We start from the raw sequence: 12,573 nt of genomic DNA, 5'->3' as shown, positions 1-12,573 counted from the left end.
ATGAGAAAGGGGGATCTTGCACAAGCATCATGCACAGCTGGGGGGCCCTGCAGAGGGTGGCTGTGCTGTGCAGTGAGCAGGACAAGGGGGGGTTCAGCCTGTCGGTCTCCCCCGTGCCCTCAGATCGCCCTGATCATCGCCTGCATCATCGGTGTGATCGCCTACCGCCTGGCCGTCTACGCCGCCTTCGCCAGCCTGATGAAGGACAACCCGGCCCACGAGCTGCAGCTGGTGGGCTCCCTCATCACCCCGCAGATGGCCACCTCCGTCACCGCCTCCTGCATCAACTTCGTCATCATCATGATCCTCAACTTCCTGTACGAGCGCGTGGCCATCTGGATCACCGACATGGGTGAGGAGGAGGAGGACGGGCGCACTGGGGGGGGGGCGTGTGGAGGAGGAGGACGGCGATAAGGCCGGCCACTTCATCTTGAGCTCAAGATCTCGGGTCGCGTCTGAATTGAAGTCTCCCTTCACCTAGAGATCCCCCGGACCCACCTGGAGTACGAGAACAGGCTGACCATGAAGATGTTCCTCTTCCAGTTCGTCAACTACTACTCCTCCTGCTTCTACGTGGCCTTCTTCAAGGGCAAGTTCGTGGGCTACCCTGGCAAATACATCTACATGTTCGACAAGTGGAGGAACGAGGAGGTACCTGGTTTCCTTTCCGTGCCGGGGGTTGGGGTACAGATTTTTAAAACCTATTGATATCAGGCAGCACTGAGAAATCTATTTTAGTCACCACTGAGCTCGTCTCTTCCACCTGTGTGTCTTGAAGGGGAACTGCAATGCTTTTTGTTATATTTCGGGGTGGGAAATCACCAATGATTGATTTCAATAACACAGGAAGTCAAATCCACACAGTTATTTGAGAAACCTCCAATTTCCATCACAAAATACACAAAACTTCCAGGTCAGTGCAGCGCCATGTTCTGAGATTCAGAATGAGGCAACCAAACTTCCAGTGAGGTGATGTGGCCCTATTACACTGTAAACAAGCAGGCTTGTGAATCCATCTCACTTAATCCAATCGAAATATTGCTCTCAACTTCGAGATGGTTTTGCCAACAAATACAGTACTACTTGTTAACTCTGCATGCAGATCACATTGGGACATTTCTGCAGTGAAATGTCCGCTGCACAACCTGTACTAATTCGCTCGTACATCACAGTACATCAGTCATGACAGTGACTAGTGAGCAGGAAGGGCTGCATCACGTCACAATACGTGAGAACTCTCGCTCTCCAGGGGTTTGTGACAACATGGAGACTTACAGTACTTTCACAACGACCAAAAGATCTTGTGCTTCATTCGAAATGTGTGAACTGTTCCTATACTGTCAGTCAATTTATTTTGCTACCAAGATTTAATAACCGGTCTGCGAGATTGAGGCTGCAGTTGCCCTTTGATATAAAATGTTTTGTAATCGGAGCTTGTCATTGCAATCTAAGGAGTCATTGAGTTCCCAAGTCACATGGTACAAACAGAAGACAAAGGCAGAATGTTTATCAAGTGGCAACAACATTTCTGCTCGACACACACAGCCTTTCTTTCTGCATGACTGGTGCAAAATGAGAATTTGCCAGCCTGCCGTATTTCACAGAAACCATAGCGCCCAGCGTAAATCTTAAACAGGCTTTCGTTTTTGCAAAACAGATGATCTCAGCCCCAAAGAGACGGCAGCCAGGTCTGCCTGTCTCGCAGTGCACGCTGTCAGGCCGCTGATCATGAGCTCTCTGGCCGCCTCCTGACGCTGTGTCTGTGTGCGTCTCTCCTCTCCTGGCCGCAGTGTGACCCCGGCGGCTGTCTGATCGAGCTGACCACGCAGCTGGTCATTGTGATGGCCGGGAAGCAGGTGTGGGGGAACATCCAGGAGGCGCTGGTGCCGTGAGTATCGCCCTTTCAGCAGGGGGGCAGTGGGGCAGTTTAGCGTGAGCCCAGGGCCTTGTTTCCATTCTGCTAGAGCTGAAACTGCACATGCTCTTTCACCAGGCCGTAAAAAAGACCCCTTCTTGGCAGGTATCCCCTGCCAAGTGCATCTTGGTAATGCATCTCGATGGGTGGGTCAGCTTTGTGTTCGGCTGGCTTCTAGTTAACCCGGAATTTCCATTTTCCTAAGAGGATCAGAAGGTGCAGGACAGGCCTCGCTAACACAAGGGCTCATCAGATGGACCAGGTTCTGACATCAGCCACGACACCAAAGTTGATAGCCCTTCTCCCTCGCAAAGGTCCACAGCCTCTGCCCTTAACCCCCCTGTTTGCTGTGTGCTCTGTGCCCAGGTGGCTGTGGAACTGGTGGGGCAGCAGGAAGGCGCGGAGTCACCCCGAGAGTCTGTACAGCCGCTGGGAACAGGACCACGACCTGCAGTGCTTCGGGCAGATGGGGCTGTTCTACGAGTACCTGGAGATGGGTGAGGAACCCTGAGCTCTGTCCCCTCACCTGACGGCAGGTCCTTCTGTCTGTGTGTGGCCTGTCCCTCTCTCTGCACTTGACTTACCCCGGCCTGCCCCGCGCAGACGCTCCTGCGTTCGCCCAACGTGCTGTGACACAACTGTCACGGCCTCACACAATCGGACACAAGCCTCCTCTAATCCCCGCCAGCACAGACGCATTAATCAATCATCCCATCAGTCACCACCGCACCAGAGTACTTCAGGACTCTTTCTCAACATCTCCGTGCTCAGTATTGGGTTTCCCACTGGCGCTCCTCTCTAAAGAGTTTCTTGCTCCCTGTCTGCTGTTTGCTTCCTGAACCTCGGGCTTGCCGACTTGAGCTTACTTCGACTAAGACTTCGGATACTCCCTTTGGATAAGTGCACCAGGCTTTCACTAAAAACTAAGGCTGCTGCTGGACGAGGTGTTAGTGGAGCCAGCAGGGGGCGCTCACCATGTGGCCCATGTGGGTCCTGATGCCCCAGTATAGTGACAAGAACACTAAACTGTAAACAGGTGCCGTCCTTCGGATGAGACGTAAAACCGAGGTCCTGACTCTCTGTGGTCATTAAAAATCCCAGGGCGTCTCTCGAGAAGAGTAGGGGTGTTACCCCAGCGTCCTGGCCAAATTTCCCCCTGGCCTTTACCAGTCATGGCCTCCTAATAACCCCCCTCTCTGAACTGGCTTCATCACTCTGCTCTCCTCCCCACTGAGAGCTGGTGTGTGTGAGAGGACTGGAGCATCATCCAGGTGGGGCTGCACACTGGTGGGGGTGGAGGGGATCCCCATGACCTGTAAAGAGCTCTGAGTGGAGTGTCCAGAAAAGCGCTATATAAGTGTAAGCAATTATTATTATTATTATCATTAAAGCCTGTTTTTCAGGTTAAAGCATAACCCGCTTTAACCTTAATTTTGGCTGTCGCACTGTCACAATGACTACCCATTCATTTTCCTGTGGTTGAGCTGCCCCGCCCCGTGCTTTAGCGCGAGCTGGTTTTGGTTTGTGGCTCTTTCCTGGCCAGAGTAACCTCTCCTCTGTGGACAGCTCTCGTACTCTGCGTGTGAGCGTCACATTTCCCACACCAGCACGTGCGGTCGGCTTCACACCTTCTCTGGCAGAGGCAGAGCTCTTCACAGTCGGGCTGCCTCTCACACAGAGTGTAGCCCGGCTGGTAGCAGGAGGGTTCAGTGCTAAACTTCTGGGCACATGATGCTTAGACACCCACAAGTCTGGCATGCTGAATCAACGCCGCTGTGGTCCTGTGTGTGTGTGCTTCTGTGCGTGCATATGTGTGCATGCATGTATTTTTGTGTGCATGCATGTGCTTGTGTGTCTATGTGCGTTTGTGTAAGTGCTCTTGTGCTTCTGTGTGTATGTACTCGTGCTTGTATGTTTGCACTCATGTGCTACTGTGTATGTACTCGTGCTTGTGTGTTTGCACTCGTGTGCTACTGTGTATGTACTCGTGCTTGTGTGTTTGCACTCGTGTGCTGCTGTGTATGTACTCGTGCTTGTGTGTTTGCACTCGTGTGCTGCTCTGTATGTACTCATGCTTGTGTGTTTGCACTCATGTGCTACTGTGTATGTACTTGTGCGTTTGCACTCGTGCTGCTGTGTATGTACTCGTGCTTGTGTGTTTGCACTCATGTGCTGCTGTGTATGTACTCGTGCTTGTGTGTTTGCACTCATGTGCTACTGTGTATCTACTTGTGCTTGTGTGTGTTTGCACTCATGTGCTATTGTGTATGTTTGTGTGCTCATGTTCTTCTGTGTGTATGTAGCCATGTGCTTGTGTGCGCAGGTGCATTTGTGTGAGTGCTCCTGTGCTTGTGTGTGTTTGCGCTCAAGTGCTTCTCTTTGTGCGCTTGTGTGAGTTTGCTCTCATGTGTTTTTTTGTGTGTGTGTGTGTTATAAAACAAACCCCTATTTTGGCTCTGTGAAGGACCTGTGAGATGTTTCAAGAGATGTTCCAGCTAACAGCTTCTGTCCCGCTCCTCTCGTCCTCCCCCAATGCAGTCATCCAGTTCGGCTTCATCACCCTCTTCGTGGCCTCCTTCCCCCTGGCCCCCCTCCTGGCCCTCGTCAACAACATCATCGAGATCCGAGTGGACGCCTGGAAGTTCACCACGCAGTTCCGCCGGCCGGTGGCGGCCAAGGCCCACAGCATCGGGGCGTGGCAGGAGATCCTCAACGGCATCGCCATCGTGTCCGTGGTCACCAACGTGAGTGCAGGGACGGGGGTGTAGAACAATCAGCTGTGACTCCATGATGTCAGGAAGCTCTCTTGAGGTCCTGTGATAGCCCTGAAGTACCTAAAACCCACAGCCACCTGCAAACTTCTCTTTCCATTTCCCCTGCATTCTGCTTGTGAGGGAGCAGCAGGAGACTGAATCTGTAATGCAGTAGCATTTAATAATAATAATCCTTATGCTATATACAGTATATATACGCTATACTGTATATAGCGCTTTCCTGGTAATGGGGAATCCCACTATCACCACCAATGTGCGGCTCCCAGCTGGATGGGACAGCAGTGGGCTGCCACTTGTGAGCTTGCAGGGTGATATAGCTGCTGGCACGTGTTTAAAAAAGAAATGTGTGCTCAGACAAGCTCCAGCGCCCCCTGCAGCCCGGTATTGGATAAAGCAGTTAGAAAATGTAAGGGCTGGATGGATGGAAGTGAGCCCCTAAACGGTGCCGCCTCTGTTACTAAAACCTTGCCCTTATTTTTAACCCATCAAAAACAGTTGCACAACACAGCTAATGAGCGTCCCTGTTGGCTTTTTGGTGATGGCGCCATCTCCCCCTTCTTCCCTCCCTCCTCTTCCTCCCTCCCAGGCCTTCATCGTGTCCTTCACCTCAGACATGATCCCACGCCTGGTCTACTACTACGCCTACCACCCTGGCAGCGAGTACTCCATGGAGGGCTACATCAACAACAGCCTGTCCATCTTCAACATCTCCCAGTTCTCCGACCAGAACCGGCCCGAGTACGGGGAGAACCCCATCTGGTTCAACGAGACCGTTGACACCACCTGCAGGTCGGGGGTTCGGGATAAACTCCATCTTTCACTACCTTCTGTTTTCTGTTTGTATGATGCCAGGTTATATTTTCATTCCTTCCTTTGAATCAGTTCACTGCACGGTCTCCTCTGTTCAAGGCTAAAGAGATCCACTGCCTTAATGTTGTCCGTGTTCTGCCAGGAATTTATTTTATTGCTCTTTTTGTAACGGATGACGGCTAATGTTCATTGTGTCGTGTTGACTGGATGGTGGTTCTCCCTGAAGCCCTCGTGTGCTGTGTTTTAGGTATCGCGATTTCCGCTACCCCCCTGGCCACGAGAAGGAGTACTCTCGCAACATGCAGTTCTGGCATGTTATTGCCGCCAAGCTGGCCTTCATCATCATCATGGAGGTACAACAGCTCGCAGTTCACCACAGCACTGCTCTCTCCTTACAGTCTGAGCAGCACACTCTCCTTACAGATCACACACAGTTCACCACAGCACTGTCTAATCAACACACTCTCTCCTTACAGCTCACCACAGCACTGTCTAATCAACACACTCTCTCCTTACAGCTCACCACAGCACTGTCTAATCAACACACTCTCTCCTTACAGCTCACCACAGCACTGTCTAATCAACACACTCTCTCCTTACAGCTCACCACAGCACTGTCTGATCAGCACAGTCTGCCCTTACAGTTCACACACAGAACTGTCTGAGCAGCACACTCTCTCCTTACAGATCACACACAGTTCACCACAGCACTGTCTAATCAACACACTCTCTCCTTACAGCTCACCACAGCACTGTCAGATCAGCACAGTCTGTCCTTACAGTTCACACACAGATGTCAGAGCTCATACAGTCGTGCCCAGTCATGTACCCAGACGTGCCGGTGTCCAGTACAGGAGGGTGTGCTGGCCTGGCTCCCGGCTGACCTTGCCTCTTGTCCCCTCTCCCCGGGCAGCACGTGGTCTTCGTGGTGAAGTTCTTCGTGGCCTGGCTGATCCCGGACGTGCCCACGGACGTGAAGGCGCGGGTGAAACGCGAGCGCTACCTGATCCAGGAGTACCTGCACAACTACGAGCTGGAGCGGCTCAAGAACCAGCTGAGCCAGCAGGCCAACGGCAGGGGCTGCCCGGACCCCGGGGGGCTGCTGGCCGCCACCGAGAAACACGAGGTGCTGTCCCAGGTGCTGTAGCCCCCCAGCCCGCCCCCCCCTCCTGCCCCAGCGGACCACCCTCTTCTATTGCACTGGCGGGCCCACCCACACCTCCCTCTCAGACCTCACAGGGTCTGCAGCCTGCTTTCAGCCACGGGGCTTGGGCTGGCTCTGCAGCGCTGGGGGGGCGGGGGGGGGAATCGGTGAAGCTACTTTCACATTTCTTCCAACTCCAGACCACACGGATCCCAAGCAGGGTCTGGGACGACTTCCGGGTCGGACTGGTCACAAAGCCATAAAAGAAATAGAGAGAAGCCTGGGCCCAGATCCAGTCCTGCTGGTTGCTTCTCGATCTCGGACACGCCTGCTCCCGCTACCTCCAGCTCCTTTGACCGCACCCCTCTTCCCTCATCCCCCCCACTGCAGGAACGGTCGTCCCATGACTCCAGACACAAGGCGGTCCTGGGCTGCAGTCCTGGGCTGCTGTCCTGCCCTGCGGCCGAGCCCTGACCCCTTGACCCCCCCCCCGGGCGACACGCAGAAACCCGAGCCATCGCTGTACAGACCGTGCCCTTTGTCTTTCTGTTTTCTTCTGTGTGACCGCCCTTTTGACGCAGGGCTTGAGTTGTTGTGTTTTTTCCTGTTTTCATTTGGATGTAATGCTTCTCTTTTAAGAAACCTGCATTTTCGAATTCCGTCTATTGGAACGTGTTTTGGGTGTTTTTAAATCCTGCCAAATCCTGCAGCCCAGCCTGTGAGCGAGCGACTGTGGGTAAACGACTTTGCGCATTCTAGAAATCCTCGAGGCTGTGGAGGAGAGAGGCAGGGAGCCTGTGTGACAGCGGGCCGGAGAGTGAAATCTGCACGAACGCCTCACACAGGCCGTGGCCTCAACTCTCAGCCCTGTTCCTCAGCGGCGTCCTGCTGGCAGTGCTGGGGGCGCAGGGAGAAACCCGTTTTTTTTCCTGCAGGGACAGCACCTGAACTCCTGCTTTTCTGCTTCTCCTCCTCCGTTTCCTGCACCGGCCTTTCAGCAGGCTTGTCGCTGCTGGCTGGCGTCCCTCGCGGAGACGGCTCGGTTCTTCGCTGTTCGGGACAGTTGATCAGAGCTGCCAGCGGATGTGGGACATCTGCACGCCCGTTGCAGGGTCAGGAAGAGAATGAATCGTTGAACTGTGGGTATTACAATCTCCTGTCTGGCACCTGTTTCACCTTTAGCATGAAGCGGCGAGTCCATGCTGGTCTCTGTGCGACTGTAGGAGCTCAGACCCTTTGTCCAAACCGTAGCACCAAGGCAGCAGAGCCATACACAGAGTTGTGCCAGGTGCGTGCACCTTTGGCTCCCTCGTGCCACGGAAGATACCGCAGTGCCCTTGACCGCCACGTGCTTTACAGGTGCCACATGCCAGCCAGAACCAGGCGCCGTTCCTTCCGAGCTGGGCTGGGGCGTGCGGGCAGCGTGCGGGACGTCCTGCTGGCCGCAGGCAGGAAGGACAGGACGAAACCCCGGTTTGTGGGCTGAGGTGGGACAGGGCGGGCGTGCCACTGCTCCGTGGTGCCGCTTGTCCTAGTGCCAAACGACGGGGTGGTCTAACCTGGGCTGGGAGGGTCGGCGGTATCGATGAGCCCACGCACAGGGGGCAGTGGGTGAGGGTGCTTGGGCTTGTGAACCAGGCAGCAGCAGAGCAGCGGTGCCCCTCTGAGCACCTCTCTCAGTACGAGCTGAAGAAGAACTGGGGGCTCCAGTCCAGGGGTCCTCAGTGTGGACCCTGCTCTCCAGTCACCTTGAACATCCCCAGGTTCTCCGAGGTCTCTGTGGGCTGTGAGCGGGACAGATCCCGCACCTCCGCTCTCTGGCCTGGGACTTCTCCATGGCTGGTGTGAAACTTAACACCACATGGGGACCCCAAAATTGCACAAGCTGCAGTCTGTGGGCCTCAGCTCTGCAGCACTCGGGGCAGGGGTGCCAGAGGGCTTCAGGGTAGCCAGGAGCTGGCAGTTTCTCGGTGACCAAGTGCGAAACACATCTCAAAGTCCAGTTTGCTCTCCGCGCTTTGCTATCAGTGCAGTCGGTCCCCAAGACAAATGCTCTTAATGTGTCTGTGTTTACCCCAGTGTTAAACTTAATGAAGGTCTGGCATCGCTGGAAAAGGTCTTTTTTTTTTTAGATTTCAGTCTACGTCCTGTTTGCTCTCCCTGTTGTGAAAGAAAGACAAAGAAAATCTTGTTGCACAGAAGCACTTAATGAAGGAGGTGGGGGGGGGGGTTGGTAGGGGAACAGACACAGTACATAGAAACAGCTGAGTCCTGTCTTCTCTCTCCCCCCTGCTCTTTAATTACTGTAATTACACTACGAGTTCGAGGGCACGGAGTAACACAGCTGTTCCTATTGATCCGATGTCAGTCACACCGAGATTTTATTTGGGATGCTGTTTGTGTTTCAGTGGCTTACCAGTAGCAGGTCCGGTTTTCAATGGGTCTTGCTTGAGGTCTTGTTATTTTAAGGCGTGATGCTGGCAGTCCGAGGCGACAGTATTGTGCAGACTGGGACGCATTCACATGAGCTGTGCGCTAGATGCCCAGTGCTGTAGGGGTCAGCGGTAGTGTCTTTTTTTAACCGGAGACACAGGCCTGAGGCATGCTGTGAAAGGGACAGTGTTGCTGCAGTAAATCTCTGTTGGGTTTTTGTATTATCCTCCTGGGTTTTCCTGTTTTCCTCCTACAGCTCACAATAATTCACCATCATAGCTTCTTCTGTGCACGATTCTCTATAATCCTGCCCGGGTTTACCAAAGCTTTTCTAAAGCTGCTTTCTGGTCTGCCACACCTGGTTTTAAAGGCCTGATGACCTTTTGACCTGCTGTCCACTAAGCCTCAGCTTCAAGGCCTTAAATCAATACCTGTGCACTGCTGAGGCTGTACTGTTCATCAAGGCATTGGGCCTCACAGCTGGGTCACTGGGACAGGGCTGTGCACAGCTGAACTGAAACTGGGTGGATGTCTAAGACAGACAAAGCCCCACCTCACTAAATCAGAAACTATACTACAGGATAAAAAAAAAAACGCCTTTTTATGCCTTAAATAAGTCTGTGTTTACTGTTAAAGTCTTGGAAGTTTTTTTTTCTTTTTTAAATGAAGGATAATTGATTTTTTTTAGTGTCTCATCCTGCTCACGTGCTTCCGTGACCAGGCTGGATGAGCTCCTTTCACATTTTGTATATCAACGGAGCATTGTCTTGTCGTCATTTCAAAACCGGGTCTGAAGTCTTGTTAAGTTAGCGAGTCTGGTTTTTGAAGCACCCGGTGGCAGATGAAATAATGTGTCTTGACTTTTTTTTTATCACTTTCGCATCACTGTACGTGTATTCTGAAACGTTTTCACTCCTGTATGGAATGCGCCAAACAAATGAGAAAATTTATTGTGCGATTAATGTTATTAATACTAAAGACAACTAGAAATAAAGGTGTTTTATGAATAGCTACGTCTTTCCTGTTTTATTTCTCAGTACGCTGAGGGACATTAGCCTCTCGAGCTGCAGTCAGGGATAATAAGGTAACGGAGATCAAGAGCATCAGTTCCACAGGATTTCTGTCTACTGTTTGCCTGTAATCCGTGCTCAGCGGATTACAGGCTCAGAGTGAGGCACAGCCTCGACAGAGCAGAGAATGCCCCAGTATAGCGACAGGGACACTGTACTGTAAACAGGCGCCGTCCTTTGGATGAGATGTAAAACTGAGGTCCTGACTCTCTCTGCTCTTAAAAATCCCAGGGTGTTTCTCAAAAAGAGTAGGGGTGTTACCCCGGTGTCCTGGCCAAATTTCCCATTGGCCTTTACCAATCATGGCCTCCTAATAACCCCCATCTCTGAACTGGCTTCATCACTCTGCTCTCCTCCCCACTGAGAGCTGGTGTGTGTGAGAAGACTGGAGCATCATCCAGGTGGGGCTGCACACTGGTGGGGGTGGAGGGGATCCCCATGACCTGTAAAGCGCTTTGAGTGGAGTGTCCAGAAAAGCGCTATATCAGTGTAAGCAATTATAATTATTAATTAGTGAGCAAACAACGACAATGGAGGTAGGAGGGGAAACAATGGAGGGTGAGAGTGTTAGAGTGAGATCGTGTCATCGCAACCCACTCTGCGTGCGTTCTTTCGCCTCAGCGAGAGTGCTCTCCTGTCGAGAACTGCAACAGACTCAAACAAACTGTTCTGCTGTCTTCCTGGTGGTTAGAATCTCAAGGCCGAAAGGCTTGACCTCTGAACCAGTTCTCTGCAGCTTTACTCCTCAGCAGGTGCCTGGGGTAGAGAAGCATGTGTTAAATTAATAAAAACAGACCACATAAAAAACGCTCATGCAGTAGTTGCATGCATGATTCTCTGTCCCGACGAGATGAGTTGGCTCTATACAGTCAGTTCTACTTTTATTCTAATAGAGTGTGAATATATGGTTTGAGGCAAGTTTTTTTAACTCATGGGCTCAGGCACTTTTGGGTAGTGCCGCTCTGACACAGCCTTAGAAATGCCGTTTTTGAACTAAAAGTGTGATTTGATCACAGGCTGAAACGCCTGTTGTCTTAAGCTGCGACCAACTAGGTTTGTCCAGCCTGCTCAACTCTCAGATCTTGTTTCATAGAATTTATTGACTCAATCATTTTTGAAAGGTAGGCCTTTTGCATTACTCACTTGCATTAATGTTAACATAATATCTCAATGCGACCATCTGGTAGCCCGGACTGAACAAATATTGCCATGTGTCCAGCTGGAATTTTCTATATGTGTGTCTTAATTGAGATATTCGTCGGCTGGTTCGGTGTTTGTGAACGAGACCTTTGTTGACTGATGGGATTTCTACAGAGGCTAATCTGGCAGGAAATGACATTCGACTGTCATTTCCTGGCAAGGGGTGGGATTGGAAGGTGGAGGGTGCCGAAAATCTTAATGACCACCGCTGGCAGTACCTAAAAAACCAGACTCGTCAGGAAAAGGAAAATTCATTCAGAATTCACAATCTGCAACACTGCAGAGAAGCATGTCAGAGAGCACTGTGATTTGCACATGGCACGAGATTTTAATAATAATAATTAATAATAATTGCTTATACTTACAGAGCACTTTTCTGGACACTCCACTCAGAGCTCTGTACAGGTCATGGGGATCCCCTCCACCCCCACCAGTGTGCAGCCCCACCTGGATGATGCTCCAGTCCTCTCACACACACCAGCTCTCAGTGGGGAGGAGAGCAGAGTGAGGAAGCCAGTTCAGAGATGGGAGTGATTATATTATGTTCTTCTTCAGTGTTTGACACTTGCTCGGGCCTCCCCAGCATCACGATCAGAATCCTGTAGTGGGGGTGGGGGAGGGCTGTTTCTGAAGAGCTGTTGGGGGTCCCGCGTGCACAGGGGAAGTGCACTGGATTGCAGTGGAATCATGCCAGGCGTGCCCGCGTAGCGCAGGAGCTGCCAGCTGCTCGCCTCCTGTTATACCAGCAGCATGTTTACAGACCAGGCAGTCGGGGGCTGAACGCAGGCAGCAACAAAAACATGTGCCCGTCCATTAACGCCCCTCGCGAAAAAGCAAACAGGGGAGAGGGGAAAACAAGGCGGAGACGCCCAGCTGCCATCACGGGCAGCAGAAATGTCACGTTGTCGGCACCCGGGGGAGACGTAAGCACAGCCTGACCACAGAGGAGTCGCCTCAGCGCCTGTCGTGCTGTGTCTCCTCCCAGGGCTGCGCTTAAGGTTCTCTGGATTTTTATGCTGCTGAATCCGACTCACGGTAAGCACACAGGATGTGAACCGCCATCTTGCTCTGGCTAACCCCAGGGAAAGCTGATCGTGTCTCTTACTATCTGATGTCCAGTACGCTGGTGCGTACGCTTGCGATGGGATGACCCGCTTCTTGCCTGCTGGAGCGACCCGTTTCCTTCGGTATGGGGCGCGGCCCCGCAGTGTCAGGTGCAGACCCCCC

At 52.2% G+C, this 12,573-nt stretch overlaps 1 protein-coding gene across 4 annotated transcripts in view; it reads left to right on the top strand.

Moving 5' to 3' along the window:
* LOC148819655 (anoctamin-5-like) overlaps positions 1-10,085 on the top strand; it is a 48,884-nt gene extending 38,799 nt beyond the window's left edge. For all 4 annotated transcript variants that reach the window (XM_088934979.1, XM_088934978.1, XM_088934980.1 and 1 more), the window contains 8 exons: positions 124-352; positions 482-651; positions 1,791-1,888; positions 2,282-2,412; positions 4,454-4,659; positions 5,276-5,478; positions 5,747-5,852; positions 6,413-10,085. In XM_088934979.1, the coding sequence (XP_088791105.1) occupies positions 124-352; positions 482-651; positions 1,791-1,888; positions 2,282-2,412; positions 4,454-4,659; positions 5,276-5,478; positions 5,747-5,852; positions 6,413-6,646 (1,377 nt within the window). In that variant the 3' untranslated portion in view covers positions 6,647-10,085. The remainder of the gene's footprint in view (positions 1-123; positions 353-481; positions 652-1,790; positions 1,889-2,281; positions 2,413-4,453; positions 4,660-5,275; positions 5,479-5,746; positions 5,853-6,412) is intronic.
* The last annotated feature ends 2,488 nt before the right edge of the window (positions 10,086-12,573 follow it).

Source organism: Atractosteus spatula, chromosome 16 (assembly GCF_055471065.1).
Source record: "Atractosteus spatula isolate fAtrSpa1 chromosome 16, fAtrSpa1.hap1, whole genome shotgun sequence".
In the NCBI taxonomy this organism is placed as follows: domain Eukaryota; kingdom Metazoa; phylum Chordata; class Actinopteri; order Semionotiformes; family Lepisosteidae; genus Atractosteus; species Atractosteus spatula.
Note: the sequence above shows the minus strand (reverse complement) of the source record. Positions and strands in the feature narration are given on the sequence as shown.